General features: G+C 53.0%; 1 protein-coding gene across 1 annotated transcript; it reads right to left on the bottom strand.

Annotated features, from left to right (window-relative positions):
- Positions 1-1620: 1620 nt before the first annotated feature.
- LOC148137375 (uncharacterized) lies at positions 1621-6970 on the bottom strand. Its single transcript, XM_087982995.1, has 3 exons — positions 6101-6970; positions 4035-4107; positions 1621-3574 (listed from the first exon to the last, which is right to left on the bottom strand). Exons 1-3 carry the CDS (start codon positions 6953-6955, stop codon positions 1866-1868), a joined length of 2637 nt encoding a protein of 878 aa, XP_087839121.1. The 5' UTR covers positions 6956-6970; the 3' UTR covers positions 1621-1865.
- Positions 6971-15113: the final 8143 nt, after the last annotated feature.

Here is a 15113-nt window from a genome sequence, read left to right as displayed (position 1 = left end):
GGGGGTGAGAAGGGGTTTAGAGAGAAGGGTTGATTGAGAGAGAAAAAGTGGGGGGTAAGAGAGAGAGTGGAGTGAGAAGGAGAGGGTGTGAGAAAGAGTGGGTGAGAGAGACGCGGTGAGCGAGAGGGGTGAGGGGGGCGTTAGAGAGAGAGCGCGGGTAAGAGAGAAAGTGGGTGAGAGAGGGAGGGGGTGAGGGGGTGAGAGGCAGGAGGGGTGAGAGGGGAGACAGAGAGAGGGAGAAGCGAGAGGGGATGAGAGTGTGAGGGGGGTTGAGAGAGGGGGTGGTGAGAGGGGGCGGTTAAACACAGAGGGAGTGAGAGAGAGGTGTGAGAGAGAGGGTGTGAGAGACAAAGGGTGATTGTGAGAGAGAAAGTGGGGAGGGCGTAAGAGAGAGTGGAGTGAGAAAGAGGGTGTGAGAGAGAGAGTGGTTGAGAGAGAGGGGTGAGAGAGAGGAGGAGAGAGAGGTGGAGAGAGAGGGGGAGGGGGGAGAGAGAGAGGGGGAAAGAGAGAGGGGGAGAGAGAGAGGGGGAAAGAGAGGGGTGGAGAGAGAGGGGGAGAGAGGGGGCTGAGAGAGAGAGGTGATGAGAGAGAGGGGATGAGAGAGAGGAAGTGAGAGAGGGGGGGGTGAGAAACAGGGGTGTGAGAGAGAAGGGGTGTGAGAGAGAAGGGATGTGAGAGAGAAGGTGTGTGAGGCAGAGGGGGTGGGAAAGAGAGAGCGACGTGGGCTAAGAGAAAGAGAGTGGGGTGAAAGAGTGAGATGGGAGTGAGAGAGAGGGGTTGTGAGAGACAGGGGGAGAGAAAGGATAGAGAGTGGGAGGCAAGAGAGGGGGTAGAGAGAAGGGGAGAGAGAGGGGAGAGAGAGGGGGGAGAGAGAGAGAGAGGGTGAGAGAGACAGCGGGTGAGGGAGAGGGGATGAGAAAGAGAGAGAGTGAGTGAAAAAGAGAGCGTATAAGTGAGAAAGAGAGAGCTTGAGTGAGAAAGAGAGAGTGGGTGAAAGAGAGGGTGCGAGAGAGAGAGGTTGAGAGACAAGGGGTGATTGAGAGAGAGAAAGTGGGGAGGGGGTAAGAGAGAGAATGGAGTTAGAAGGAGAGAGTGTGATTGAGAGAGTGGGTGAGAGAGAGTGGTGAGCGAGAGGGCTGAGAGGGGGAGGGGTTAGAGAGAGCGCGTGGGGTAAGAGAGAAAGGATGTGAGAGGGAGGAAGAGAGAGGTTGTGAGAGAGGGGATGAGAGAGAGGGGTGAGAGAGAGGGGTTGAGAAAGAGAGAGGGCGTGAGAGATTGAGGGTGAGAGAAGTGAGGTGATGAGAGAGTGAGGGGGTTGAGAAAGGGGTGGTGAGAGAGAGAGATGGAGTGAGAGAGAAGGGGTGTGAGAGCGAGAAGGGGTGTGAGAGAGAAAGGATGTGAGAGAGAGAAAGGGTGTGAGAGAGAAGGTGTTTCAAGAATTTTCAAGGATCAGGCTTGCAGGAAAGTAGTCTGACACAGAACAGGAGAAAAGAACTAAGAGACGAGTTTGCTAGAATATGAGTATTTTATTCCCCGCAGCGTCGCCTCAACCAGGTCTCGTACTTACAACGGGTCTGGTTTATACTCACTCTACGTGTTACCGGAACTGGGAACCGTCAGTTCTCGTAGAGCGGTTGCCAACAACCCACGCTCGGCGGTTAAACGTAACCCGGAGCAGACTCTACCGAACTGGGGACTTTCCCAGCTTATATACTCTTTCGAGATCTAAACATTCATGCGAACAACAGGGCAAGACTAAGCAACACCTTCCATTCCGGTAACATATTCATAATAAGATTCACACATGTATTGGGACATAATTTTAACCCTTTCACCACATTCCACTGATTGGCCCAATACATGTGTTACATCATGCCCATATATATTTTTTCCAACAAGCGTCTACGTACACGCCAAATATACAAGCAAGTCAGGATATTACAGCATGTTAAGATCACCAGGACTCCTACCAGGATCGATAAGGGTGGGAATAGGAACTTCCCCGCAGTGGAGGACATACCACTCAACATATCCCACCAATGATGAGCTGACTCTACTTCCACTACATGGGCAGCGTGTACTACCTCCTGTCCATGTATAAAGGTAGACACTGTAACCTTGGTGACATTGGTTTGATGCTTTCGTAATATCTGCTTAAGCTCCTCGGATCGGTCCAATGCTTGCTTAAACCGATCCAGGGAAATGTTCCAAGGATTCATCAGCACTTTCCACTGCACCTTGGTAAAGTGGTGAGCACTTCTATAATTGGTTAACAGATAGGTCTGATTCTGCCATTGCCACTGATAGACATTTGAGAGGCATCCCGAGAACGGTACTGTGGGAAGCGTAGGATGTGGGTTATTGGTAGCCACACAGAGCGTGTGTGGCCCAATCTGCCACATCATGTCCCTTGGAGTTTCAACAGTCCATTTGCACAGGGCCGTTCCCTTAGTCAAGCAAGGGTCCCGATATCTGTCCATCAGTAGGCAAGTTTTTCCCTGATCAGTCTGTTCACAAGCGGACAGATCATAGGTAATATTGGTATCTGGGCTAAACCACTGCCCCCTTGTCTTCAGAAAATAATATCCAGAAGATGTAATCACTGGTAATACATAATATCGACAGACCGTAACAGTGTGGGTTACATTCATGGTAACAAAGTATCCTCTACACATAGTTGCGTTACACCATGTTCTTTCTGGATGGGTTATCATCCACAATTTCTCAGATACATTCCATATTCCCCTCCACGCTTGTACATTGGGGGATGTTACCACACGCAAAAATCGTTCTTTCTGTATTTGTGCGTGCAACATTTGAATATGACAGGCAGTCCAATTTAACTGAGCTGTAATGTTCTCAAACAGTTCCTGGGTGGCACCCCAGACATCTAGTTCCCATTGCAGGGATTGTATCAATATTTTAGCTGTTTCTCCTTGAGTCATCATTACGGATGGCATCCATCTTCCAATAGTGTGTAGTCCTTGTGAAGTAGCCTGTCCTGTGTTGGATAATTTGATACGGGTTACCTCAGAGTCAATAGCATTTGAGATACCCATGACAGTTCCTGCACCTCCCAGTAGAGTGTCATACCATGCACGCCGCCTCCTCTTATGTTGGCATTCTGGGATAGCCGGCAGCCGCACCTGCCAGTGAACATCAGTGTGCAGTACTGCCTGGGCCATCTGCTGACAAGTTGACATAATGGGAGCCAACTGTGTGCGGTGCGCGTCAGAGACGTTAGGGCGCACCAAGATCAGCCATAACATTCGAGTCCGGTTTTGAATAACTGTTCCATTGCTGATCCAGATGTCCTCATCTCCAGTCGTGATGTTCCATCGTGTCCCGTTTGAGCTTTCACATTCACGAGCGGTTATATTCCAATGACACATATTCACCGTTGCATTCAACATCAATGTACAGTTAGGGGTTATCAAAGTTACATTTCTCCCCTTATAACATCGTACACAAGTATACATTTGACAATCACTCGTGGGATCTAAAATTGTACACCATTGATTTGCCGCGCACTTAAAATCATCTTGCTGTCGTTCCTCACTACTAATTTTCCCACCTACATTTTGTTTCGATAAGGGTACCAACGACTGAGCTGGCACACTCCTCCAGACTGATTCCCCAGGATACATAATGGTGACCAGACTGTCTTTTCCTTGGGCTATGATCTCTGCCGGTTTGGGGGGACCAGTTGTCTGGCGTACCCATACCTTGGCACCCTTAGTGTCAGTAGACCCAAATCCCCCCGTCCCACGCTCAGTAACCTTAACGGGAGCTCCCGTCTCTTCCACCGTTGTAAGGTTACATGGTTTAATAACTAATTGTGCTATTCTGTCTCCCTTCTGTATCACATAAGGTTCAGATGTGATGTTGACCAGGACTACTCCCAATTCTCCTTGGTAGTCCGCGTCAATTACTCCTGCCATTACATCAATCCCCTTTAGTGACAATCCCGATCGCGGGAGGATATGCCCATAGGTTCCAGGGGGACAAATCAATCCTAATCCGGTCTTAATCACCGTAGGTTTTTGTTGGACCAAAGTCTGTGTAGTTAACGCTCGTAAGTCCAGTCCAGCCGAAGCCGGTGTGGCCCTTACGGGAATATTAGCTTCCTTAGCAAATTTCCACATTTTAATAGGCTGTGCCTTTGGGGTATCACACACCCGTATCATCCGATTCAAGGGCGTCACCCCGTTTCCCAATGGGCGGTTATTAATTTGCTTTACTACCCGAATCAATTGTTTCTTCCAACCTGTTAAATTATTACATCCTCCTGCCTTTCGCAGGGAGGATTTTAGAAGCCCGTTCATTCCTTCAATAAGTCCCGCAGCTTGCGGATGGTAGGGCACGTGATAAATCCACTCCACATGGTTATCATGACACCACTGCTTCACCATCCCTCCTGTGAAATGGGAGCCATTGTCACTCTGGACCTGTATGGGCAATCCATAAAATCGTTCGATCAAATCTAAACACCGTAAGGTAGCCTGTTGGTTGTTATGTCGACAGGGATGGGCTACCAAAACCCCAGACATAGTGTCCACAGCTGTACATATATGGTTACATCCTTGTGAGGAAGGTAATGGACCCACAAAGTCCATTTGCCAGCTCTGTCCCGGTCCCTCTCCTCGGTGTATATGTCCCATCATATGTTGGGGCACTCCCTGCCGTTGATGCTGACACTGCTCGCATTGATTTACTGCAGTCTTGACATCATCTACCATAAGATCTATTCCCCGATCTCGAGCCCACTGCAAGGTTCCTTGCACTCCCCAGTGTCCGGCCTTAAGGTGTGCCCATCTAGCCAAGACAACTGAGGTGCCCCTTTGTACACTCATGGCTCGGACAATGCCGTCTACATATCGGTTATGGAAAGCTTCCGCATCATTTCGGGATGTATGAGCGTCTACATGGGTAATATATATATCTAGATGTCGAGCCTTCTCCCATATATCTTCCCATAATTGTTTACCCCATACCTCCCTATTCTGAATCATCCACTGATTGGCCTGCCAAGTTGGCATCCATTGGGTCATGCCATTAACCACTGACCAGGAGTCAGAAAACAAATAAACTCCCATGACCCCCGCTTGCATGACCACCATATGTACTGCTTTTAATTCTGCCCACTGACTACTTTTCCCCTCGCCTAGTTCTTCTAGGGTTATACCTTGTTTCGGATTAAAAGCGGCAGCTTTCCATTTACGTTGTCCTGCCTTCCATTGGGCTGACCCATCTACAAACCAACCGTGGTTTGTTCATCCAGGGTCAGTTCATCATACCGTTTGCCCATCTTGACGGGTGATTCTTTATACTCAATCACCTCAAACCGCTTTTCCCCTTCCTCAGGGGCCTCCGCCACTTGCTCATGCAGGACTGACACTCCCTTTTGTCCAGTCCGCACTCTTTCTGACACGTACCATTTCCATTTGATAATGCTGCTCTCTTGGGCGGTTCCTATCCTGTGGGTAGTGGGGTCACTGAGTACCCACGGGAGGATAGGAATAGCTGTTCTCATGATCACTTCATGTCCAACAGTTAGAGCTTCAGTTTCCACCAAGCTCCAGTAACATGATAACAATTGTTTCTCAAAGGGGGTGTATCGTTCCCCTGCCGGGGGCAATTTCCAGGACCAAAATCCCAATGGTTTACGAGTTCTCCCTTGTTTTTGCCATAAACTCCAATTGGCATAATCCCCTTGGGCTGAGACCTGCAATTCCACAGGTCCTGACTGTATCTTTCCCAAAGATACAGCTTGCTGTATGGCTTGTTTGGCCATCTCAAACGCAGTTTGATGGGCCTCCGTCCATTCAAACGCTGCCTCTTTCCTCGTAACTTGATACAAAGGTTTTAAAATTTGTCCTAAATGGGGAATATGCTGTCTCCAGAATCCGAATAACCCAATAAATTGCTGCACGCCCTTCTGGGTGTGAGGGACGGCAAAGACCTGAATCTTATTTTTAGCTTTCGCAGTGATTTCTCTTTCCCCCTTGTTCCACACAATCCCTAAGAATTTTACCGTTTGTGAGGGACCCTGGATTTTGGCTGGGTTGATCTCCCATCCATATCCCCGCATATGCTGAACCAGTCGGTCCAGCAGTTCCTGAACCTGTTTTTGGCTTGTTCCTTGTATCATTATGTCATCAATATAGTGTGAAATCATCACCTCATCAGTGGTGAAGTCTTCTGTCAGCTCAGAAAATTCCGCAGGAGGCTGAGCCCGCGGTAATTCATGCATAATTGCCTCCCCCTGTTCATTCCGTATGGGATTCCCTTCCCCATCTAACATTACTTCCCGCTGCACCGGGAGGCGTCTCTGGACTTGTTTTCTCCTAACTACTGGTTTAGCCTGGAGTACGGGTGGGTCATCTTCATACTGATCATCTGAATCTCCCCAAATATTTCCGTCCCAATGATCGATATCCCACCGATCCCCGTTATTTAACTGGGCTACAAACGCCCGTACTTGTACTGGGTCCGGGGTTCGAGGGACCTTCCTTTTCTCTTTCCGTTTCTTAGCAGACAGATACATAATAGTTCGTCCTGCTAGTTCAGTTAATGCTGTCAATTCAGCCTTTAACTTCATAATTTCCTGCCTCAACATAGAGGCATCTCCCGAACTGAGTCCCTGCTCATGTTTCAGGAGGGCTAATTCTGCTTCAGCTTTTTGGCGCTTGTCTGACTGTTGTCTACAAGCCGCCGCACATGCCCACATCCTCCGCTGTACCCCAGGCAAGGGGTTCTTCGGCAGGACTGAGATCTTCTCAAGGGTGGACAGCAGCGACCCTGGGGTTCCGACGCCCTCGGCCTCCCAGTTCTCCGGTCGCCCCCCACCATTTCTCAAACAAACTGCCACGTCATGCCACGGTCCATGCCATCCCGGGACGGTCGGGACCTCCACAGTTTGTTCTTCTGGTTTCTTAGCCTTTTTCCCAAACATTGTTCTGTATCAAAATCTTTCCTCAATTGCGATTGATCCTGCCGACTACGCCAAAAATGTTTAAAGAATTTTCAAGGATCAGGCTCGCAGGAAAGTAGTCTGACACAGAACAGGAGAAAAGAACTAAGAGATGAGTTTGCTAGAATATGAGTATTTTATTCCCCGCAGCGTCGCCTCAACCAGGTCTGGTACTTACAACGGGTCTGGTTTATACTCACTCTACGTGTTACCGGAACTGGGAGCCGTCAGTTCTCGTAGAGCGGTTGCCAACAACCCACGCTCGGCGGTTAAACGTAACCCGGAGCAGACTCTACCGAACTGGGGAATTTCCCAGATTATATACTCTTTCGAGATCTAAACATTCATGCGAACAACAGGGCAAGACTAAGCAACACCTTCCATTCCGGTAACATATCCATGCGAACAACAGGGCAAGACTAAGCAACACCTTCCATTCCAGTAAAATATTCATAATAAGATTCACACATGTATTGGGACATAATTTTAACCCTTTCACCACAGAAGGGGTGTAAGGAATAGGAGGTGGAGAGAGAGAGAGAGACGTGGGGTGAGAGCGAGAAAGTGGGGTGAGAGCGTGAGATGGGATGGAGAGAGAGGGGGTGTGAGAGACAGAGGGAAAGAGAGGGGGAGAGAGAGGGGGCAGAGAGAGGGGAGAGAAAGGGGGCAGAGAGAGGTGGAGAGAGAGGGGGCTGGAGGTGAGAATGGGTTGAGAGAGAAGGGTTGATTGAGAGATAAAAAGTGGGGTTAAGAGAGAGAGTGGAGTGAGAAGGAAAGGGTGTGAGAGAGAGAGTGGGTGAGAGAGAGTGGTGAGAGAGCGAGGGGTGAGAGAGAGTGGGTGAGAGAGGGGGTGAGCGAGTGGGGTGAGAAGAGGAGGGGTTAGAGAGAGAGAGGGCGGGGTAAGAGAGAAAGGGGGTGAGAGAGGGAGGGGGTGAGGGGTTGAGAGAGGGAAGAGAGGTGAGAGGGGGTGAGAGAGAGGGGTGAGAGAGAGGGGATGAGAGAGTGAGGGGGTTTGAGAGAGGGAGTGGTGAGAGTGGGGTGAGAGACACAAGGAGTGAGACAGGGGGTGAGAGACAATGGGTGATTGAGAGAGAAAAAGTGGGGAGGGGGTAAGAGAGAGAGTGGAGTGAGAAGGAGAGGGTATGATTGAGAGAGTGGGTGAGAGAGAGGGGTGAGAGAGTGATGGAGGTGTTAGAGAGAGCGCGGGGTAAGAGCGAAAGGCTGTGAGAGGGCGTGAGAGAGAGGGGTGAGAGAGGGAATGAGAGAGAGAGGGGGATGAGAGAGGGAGGGTTTGAGAAAGAGAGAGGGCATGAGAGATTGGGGGTGTGAGAGAGTGAGGGGATGAGAGAGTGAAGGGGGTTGAGAGAGGGGGTGGTGAGAGACAAGGGGGTGAAAGAGACAGGAAGTGAGAGAGAGAGATGTGAGAGAGAGAGGGGGGTGAGAGAGAGAGGGGGGTGAGAGAGGGGTTGAAAATAGAGGGGAAAGTGAGGTCTGCAGATGCTGGAGATCAGAGAGGGAAATGTGTTGCTGGAAAAGCGCAGCAGGTCAGGCAGCATCTGGGGAACAGGAGAATCGACGTTTCGGGCATTAGCCCTTCTTCAGGAATGAGGAAAGTTGGTCCAGCAGGCTAAGATAAAAGATAGGGAGGAGGGAGGCTAAGATAAAGATAGGGAGGAGGGAGGCTAAGATCAAACATAGGGAGGAGGGAGGCTAAGATAAAAGATAGGGAGGACGGAGGCTAAGATAAAAGATAGGGAGGAGGGATTGAAGAGAGAGGGGGTGAGAGAGAGGTGGATGTGAGAGAGAGGGGTTGAGAGAGAGGGGGGTGAGAGACTGAGGGTGTGAGAGAGTGAGGGGATGAGAGATTGAGGGGTGGTGAGAGAGGGGGGTGAGAGAGAGGGTGTGAGAGAGAGGGATGTGTGAGAGACTGATGAGGTGAGAGAGTAAGGGGATGAGAGATTGAGGGGGGTGAGAGAGGGTTTGAAGAGAGAGGGGGGTGAGAGAGAGGTGGATGTGAGAGAGAGAGGGGTTGAGAGAGATGGGGGTGAGAGACTGAAGGTGTGAGAGAGTGAGGGGATGAGAGATTGAGGGGTGTTGAGAGAGGGGTCGTGAGAGGGGGGCGTTTAGAGAGAGAGGGAGTGAGAGAGGGGTGAGAGAGAGAGGTTGACAGAGAAAGAGAGTGTGTGAGAGAGAGTGGTGAGAGGGTGAGAGAGAAAGAGATGGGTGAGAGAGAGGAAGAGAGAGAGGGGGTGAGCAAGAGGGGTGAGAGGGAGAGGGGTTCGAGAGAGAGCGCGGGGTAAGAGAGAAAGGGAAAGTGGTGAGGGGGTGAGAGAGGGAGGAGGGTGAGAGGGGGTGACAGAGAGAGGGGTGAGACAGAGGGGATGAAAGAGTGAGGGGGTTGAGAGAGGGGGTGGTGAGAGAGGGGTGGTGAGAGATGCAGGGAGTGAGAGGGAGGTGTGTGAGAGAGAGGGGTGAGAGACAAGGGGTGTTTGAGAGTGAGAAAGTGGGGAGTGGGTAAGAGAGAGAATGGCGTGAGAAGGAGAGGGTGTGTGAGAGAGTGGGTGAGAGAGAGGGGAGAGAGCGAGGGGTGAGAGAGAGTGAGATGGGAGTGAGAGAGGGGGTGTGAGAGACAGGGGGAAAGGGGATAGAGAGTGGGGGGCAAGAGAGTGGGAGAGAGGGGAGAGAGAGGGGAGAGAGAGAGGGGAGAGAGAGGAGTTGAAAGAGAGTGGGGGTGAGAGCGAGAGGGGGTGAGAAAGAGAGCGTGAGTGAGAAAGAGAGCGGGTGAGAGAGACGGGGTGAGAGAGAGGGGATGAGGGGGGTGAGAGTGAGGGGGTGATTGAGGGAGAGGAAGTGTGGGGGGGTAAGAGAGAGAGTGGAGTGAGAAGGGGAGGGTGTGATTGAGAGAGTGGGTGAGAGAGAGGGGTGAGCGAGAGGGGTGAGAAGGTGAGGGGTTAGAGAGAGCGTGTGGTAAGAGAGAAAGGGTGTGAGAGGGAGTGAGAGAGAGGGGTGAGAGAGAGGGGATGAGAGAGAGAGTGGGGCGAGAGAAAGGGTTTGAGAAAGAGAGAGGGCGTGAGAGATTGAGGGTGTGAGAGAGTGAGGGGATGAGAGAGTGAGGGGGTTGAGAGAGGCGGTGGTGAGAGAGACGGGTGTGGAAGAGAGAGGGTGTGAGAGAGAGGGGTGTGAGAGGGAGGGGGTGAGAGAGTGAGGGCGTGAGAGAGTGAGGGGATGAGAGAGTGAGGGGGTTTGAGAGAGGGGATGGTGAGAGAGAGCGAGGGAATGTGAGAGAGAGGGGTGAGAGAGCGAGGGGTTAAGGAGAAGGGTTGAGAGAGAGAGGGGGAGAGGGGGTGTTGAGAGGGGGGGTTGAGAGAGAGAGAGGGTTGAGAGAGAGGGAGGTGGGAGAGAGAGGGGGTGAGAGACAAGGAGTGATTGAGAGAGAGAAAGTGGGGAGGGGGTAGGAGAGAGAGTGGAGTGAGAAGGAGAGGGTGTGAGAGAGAGAGAGAGTGGGTGAGAGAGACGGGTGAGAGAGCGAGGGGTGAGAGAGAGGGGGTGAGAGAGAGGGGGTGAGAGAGAAGGGGGGTGGGAGAGAGAGGGTGGTGGGAGAGAGAGGGGGGTGAGAGAGAAGGGGGGGTGGGAGAGAGAGGGGGTTGGGAGAGAGGGGGGTGGGAGAGAGAGGGGGGTGAGAGAGGTGTTGAGAGAGAGAGGTTGAGAGAGAGAGGTTGAGAGAGAGAGGTTGAGAGAGGGAGTTGAAAGAGAGAGGGGGTGAGAGACAGGGGTTGAAAGAGATGGGGAAAAGGGGTGAGTGAGAGAGAGACGTGGGCTAAGAGAAAGAGAGTGGGGTGAGAGAGTGAGATTGGAGTGAGAGAGAGGGGTGTGAGAGACAGGGGAGAGAGGGGGTAGAGAGTGGGGGCAAGACAGGGGGTAGAGAGAAGGGAGAGAGAGGGGGAGAGAGAGAGGAGTTGAGAGAGAGAGGGGGTGAGAAAGAGAGACAGTGAGTGAAAAAGAGAGAGTGTAAGTGAAAAAGAGAGAGCGTGAGTGTGAAAGAGAGAGGGGGTGAGAGAGTGAGGGGTGAGAGAGCGAGGGGTGAGAGAGCGAGGGGTGAGAGAGAAGGGTAGGGTGAGAAGGGGTGAGAGAGAAGGGGTGAGAGACAGAGGGGATGGGACAGAGAGAGAGAGAGACTGTGGTGAGAGAGGGGGGAGAGAGTGAGATGGGAATGAGAGGGGGTGTGAGAATGGGCTAAGAGAGAGAGGGAGTGAGAGAGAGGGAGGTGGGAGAGAGAGGGGTGAGAGAGTGAGGGGTGAGAGAGAGGGGGGTGAGAGTGAGGGGCGAGAGAGAGGGGGGTGAGAGAGAGGGGGTGAGAGAGAGGGGTGTGGGAGAGAGAGGGGGTTGAGAGAGTGGGCTGGGCGAGAGGACGGTCAGAGAGAGAGAGGAGTGAGAGAGAGCGGGGTTGAGATAGAGAGGGGTTGAGAGAGAGAAGGGGGCAAGAGAGAGAGAAGGGGAGTGAGAGACAGAGTGGAGTGAGAGAGAGGGGAGTGAGAGAGAGGGATGAGAGAGCGCGGTTGAGAGAGGGGGTTGAGCGAGAGAGGGGGTGAGAGAGGGGTTGAGAGAGATGGGGGAAATAAGGGGTGAGAAAGAGAGAGACGAAGGCTAAGAGAGAGAGTGGGGTGAGAGAGTGAGCGTGGGGTGAGGGAGTGAGTGGGGTGAGAGAGTGAGATGGGAGTGAGAGAGAGGGGGTGTGAGAGACAGGGGAGAGAAAGGGTAGAGAGTGGGGGGCAAGAGAGGGGGTAGTGAGAGGGGAGAGAGAGGGGGGAGAGAGAGGAGTTGAGAGAGAGGGTGTGAGAGAGAGGGGTGAGAAAGAGAGAGTGAGTGAAAAAGAGAGAGAGTGTATGTGAGAAAGAGAGAGGGGGTGAGAGTGTGAGGGGTGAAGAGAGGGGGTGGGGTGAGAAGGGGTTGAGAGAGAAGGGGTGAGAGACAGAGGTGATGGGACAGAGAGAGACTGTGGTGAGAGAAAGAGAGGGGTGAGAGAGTGAGATGGGGGTGAGAGGGGGTGTGAGAGAGGGAGGTGTGAGAGAGAGGGGGGAGAGACAAGGGGTGATTGAGAGAGAAAGTGGGGAAGGGGTAAGAGAGAGAGTGGAGTTAGAAGGAGAGGGTGAGAGAGAGAGAGGGGTGAGAGAGAGGGGTGAGAGAGCGAGGGGTGAGAGACAGGGGGTGGGAGAGAGAGGGGGTGAGAGAGAGAGAACTGGGTGAGAGGAGGAGATGGGAGTGAGTGACAGAGAGGGGGTGGGAGAGAGAGGCATTAAGAGAGAGGGGGTGAGAGAGAGGGAGTGAGAAGGAGAGAGAGGGGATGAGAAAAAGGCGGAGAGATGGCGGGAGAGAGGGCGGGAGAGAGGGCGGGGAGTGAGAGCGAGTGTGTGTGAGAGTGTGTGTGAGAGAGAGGGGGGATGTGAAAGAGATTGGGATGGGAGAGAGAAGGAGAACGGAGAGAGAGAGAGGAGAGAAAGAGGGGTGAGAGAGAGATGGATGTGAGAGAGAGAGAGGGGTTGAGAGAGAGAGGGGTGAGAGAGTGATGGTTGTTGAGAGAGGGTGTGGTGAGAGGGGGGCAGTGAGCGAGAGAGGGAGTGAGAGAGAGAGTGGTGAGAGAGAGGGGTTGACAGAGAAAGAGAGGTGTGAGAGAGAGGGGTGAGAGAGAGGGGGTGTGAGAGAAAGTGGTGAGAGAGTGAGGGGTTGAGAGAGAAAGAGAGGGGTGAGAGAGAGGGTTAGAGAGAGGGGGTGACCGACAGGGGTGAGAGGGGGAGGGGTTAGAGAGAGAGAGAGCGCAGCGTAAGAGAGAAAGGGAGAGGGGTGAGGGGGTGAGAGATAGAGGAGGGGTGAGGGGGTGAGAGATAGAGGAGGGGTGAGAGGAGGTGACAGAGAGAGGGGTGAGAGAGAGGGGATGAGAGAGTGAGGGGGGTTGAGAGAGGGGGTGGTGAGAGAGGGGTGGTGAGAGACACAGGGAGTGAGAGAGGTGTGAGAGAGAGGGGTGAGAGACAAGGGGTGTTTGAGAGTGAGAAAGTGGGGAGTGGGTAAGAGAGAGAATGGGGTGAGAGGGCAGTGAGAGGGAGAGGTGGGAGTGAGTGACACAGAGGGAGTGGGAGAGAGAGGGGTGAGAGAGAATGGGGGTGAGAGAGAGGGAGCGAGAAGGAGACAGAGGGGAGGAGAAAGAGGCAGAGAGATGGGGATGTGAAAGAGATTGGGGTGGGAGAGAAAGGGGTGACAGAGAGAGAGGGGAGAGAGAGGGGGGTGAGAGAGAGATGGATGTGTGAGAGAGAGGTTGAGAGAGAGGGGGGTGAGAGACTGAGGGGGTTAGAGAGTGAGGGAATGAGAGTTTGAGGAGTGTTGAGAGAGGGGGTGTTGAGAGAGGGGGTGAGAGAGAGGGGTGAGAGAGAGGGGTTGAGAGAGAGGAAGGTGGGAGAAAGAGAGGGTTGAGAGAGAGGGGTGTGTGAGAGAGAGAGGGGTGAGAGGGAGAGGTTTAAGTGAATGACAGAGAGGGTGTGGGAGAGAGGGGGCGAGAGAGAGAGGGGGTGCGAGAGAGAGGGAGTGTGAGAGTGTGTGTGAGAGAGAGGGGGGATGTAAAAGAGATTGGGGTGGGAGAGAGAGGGGTGACGGAGAAAGAGGGGAGAGAGAGGGGGGTGAGAGAGAGGTGGATGTGAGAGAGAGAAATGGTTGAAAGAGAGGGGGTGAGAGACTGATGGGGTGAGAGAGTGAGGGAATGAGAGAGAGAGGGGTGAGAGCGAGGGGTTGACAGAGAAAGACAGTTTTGAGAGAGAGTGGAAAAGAGAGACGGGTGAGTGAGGGGGTGAGAGAGTGAGGGGATCAGAGAGTGAGGGGATTTGAGCGAGGTGGTGGTGATGGGGGGTGAGAAATGGGTGAGAGAGAGCGGGATTGAAAGAGAGTGGGGTTGAGAGAGAGAAGGGGGTGAGAGAGAAGGGGGTGAGAGAGAGGGGGAGTGAGGGGTTGAGAAAGATTGGTTGAGAGAGAGGAGGTGAGGGGTGATACTGAGAGAGAGACGGATAAAGCAAGAGTGAGAGAGAAGAGGTGAGGGAGGTAGGGTGGACTGAGAGAGAGGTAGAGAGAGAGTGAGAGTGCCAGACAGAGAGAGCATGAGCGACAGAGAGAGAGAGAGAGAGAGAGTGAGAGAGAGAGCACGAGCAAGAGAGAGCGAATGAGAGAGACCGTGAGATAAGACAGAGAGGGAGGCAAGAGAGAGGGAGAGAGGCAGGGAGAGAGAGATAATGTGAGAAGAAGATGAGAGAGTGAGAGAGACCGCAAGGGGAAGAGAGCGAGCTGAAGTGTGAGAGAGAGAGAGACGTAAGAGAGGGGTGTGAGAGAGAGGGGCAAAAGAGGAGGGGAGACAGGAGGAGAGACAGAGGGGGTAGGGGAGGGGGAGGGAGAGGGAGAGGGGAGAGAGAGGGGGCAGAGAGATGGCGGATAGAGGGGGAGAGATTGGATGAGAGGGGGGAGAGAGGGGGAGAGAGAGGGTAGGGGAGAGAGGGGGAGAGAGAGGGTGAGGGAGAGAGGTGTTGAGAGAGAGGGGGTGAAAGAGAGGAAATTGAGAGTGGAGGTGAGAAACAGGGGTGTGAGAGAGAGAATGGGTGTGAGAGAGAAAGGGTGGGAGACAGAGGGGGCGGGAGAGAGAGAGACATGGGGGAGAGAGTGAGAGTGGGGTGAGAGAGTGAGATGGGAGTGAGAGACAGGGGATGTGAGAGACGCGGGAAAGAGGGGAGAGAGAGAGAGGAATTGAGAGACAGAGATGTTGAGAGAGCGCGGTTGAGAGAGGGGGTTGAGAGAGAGGGGTTGAGAGAGACGGGGGAAATAAGGGGTGAGAGAGAGAGACTCGGGCTGAGAGAGAGAGAGAGAGTGGGGTGAGAGAGTGAGTGTGGGGTGAGAGAGTGAGTGGGGTGAGAGAGTGAGATGGGAGGGAGAGAGAGAGGGGGTGTGAGAGACAGGGGCAGTGAGGGGGGTAGAGAGTGGGGGGCAAGAGAGGGGGTAGAGAGAAGTGAGAGAGAGGAGTTGAGGGAGAGAGAGAGGAGTTGAGAGAGAGGGCGTGAGAGAGAGGGGGTGAGAAAGAGAAAGAGAGTGAGTGAAAAAGAGAGAGAGTGTAAGT

Source organism: Chiloscyllium plagiosum, unplaced genomic scaffold, assembly GCF_037043375.1.
Source record: "Chiloscyllium plagiosum isolate Xiang-an unplaced genomic scaffold, Cpla_swu_hap1 HiC_scaffold_44, whole genome shotgun sequence".
Lineage (NCBI taxonomy): Eukaryota > Metazoa > Chordata > Chondrichthyes > Orectolobiformes > Hemiscylliidae > Chiloscyllium > Chiloscyllium plagiosum.
The sequence above is the reverse complement of the archived record's forward strand: the minus strand, read 5'-3'. Positions and strand labels throughout refer to the sequence as shown.

What these genes read in the sequence shown, in the direction of transcription:
- LOC148137375 (XM_087982995.1), bottom strand. Translation starts at nt 6,955, where the DNA reads ATGTTTGGGAAAAAGGCTAAGAAACCAGAAGAACAAACTGTGGAGGTC. An exon ending in AGGAACTGCTGGACCGACTG is followed by an intron (nt 4,108 to 6,100) that starts GTTCAGCATATG and finishes TATTCCCGTAAG; the next exon opens with GGCCACACCGGCTTCGGCTG. An exon ending in TGGTCCAACAAAAACCTACG is followed by an intron (nt 3,575 to 4,034) that starts GTGATTAAGACC and finishes AACAAAATGTAG; the next exon opens with GTGGGAAAATTAGTAGTGAG.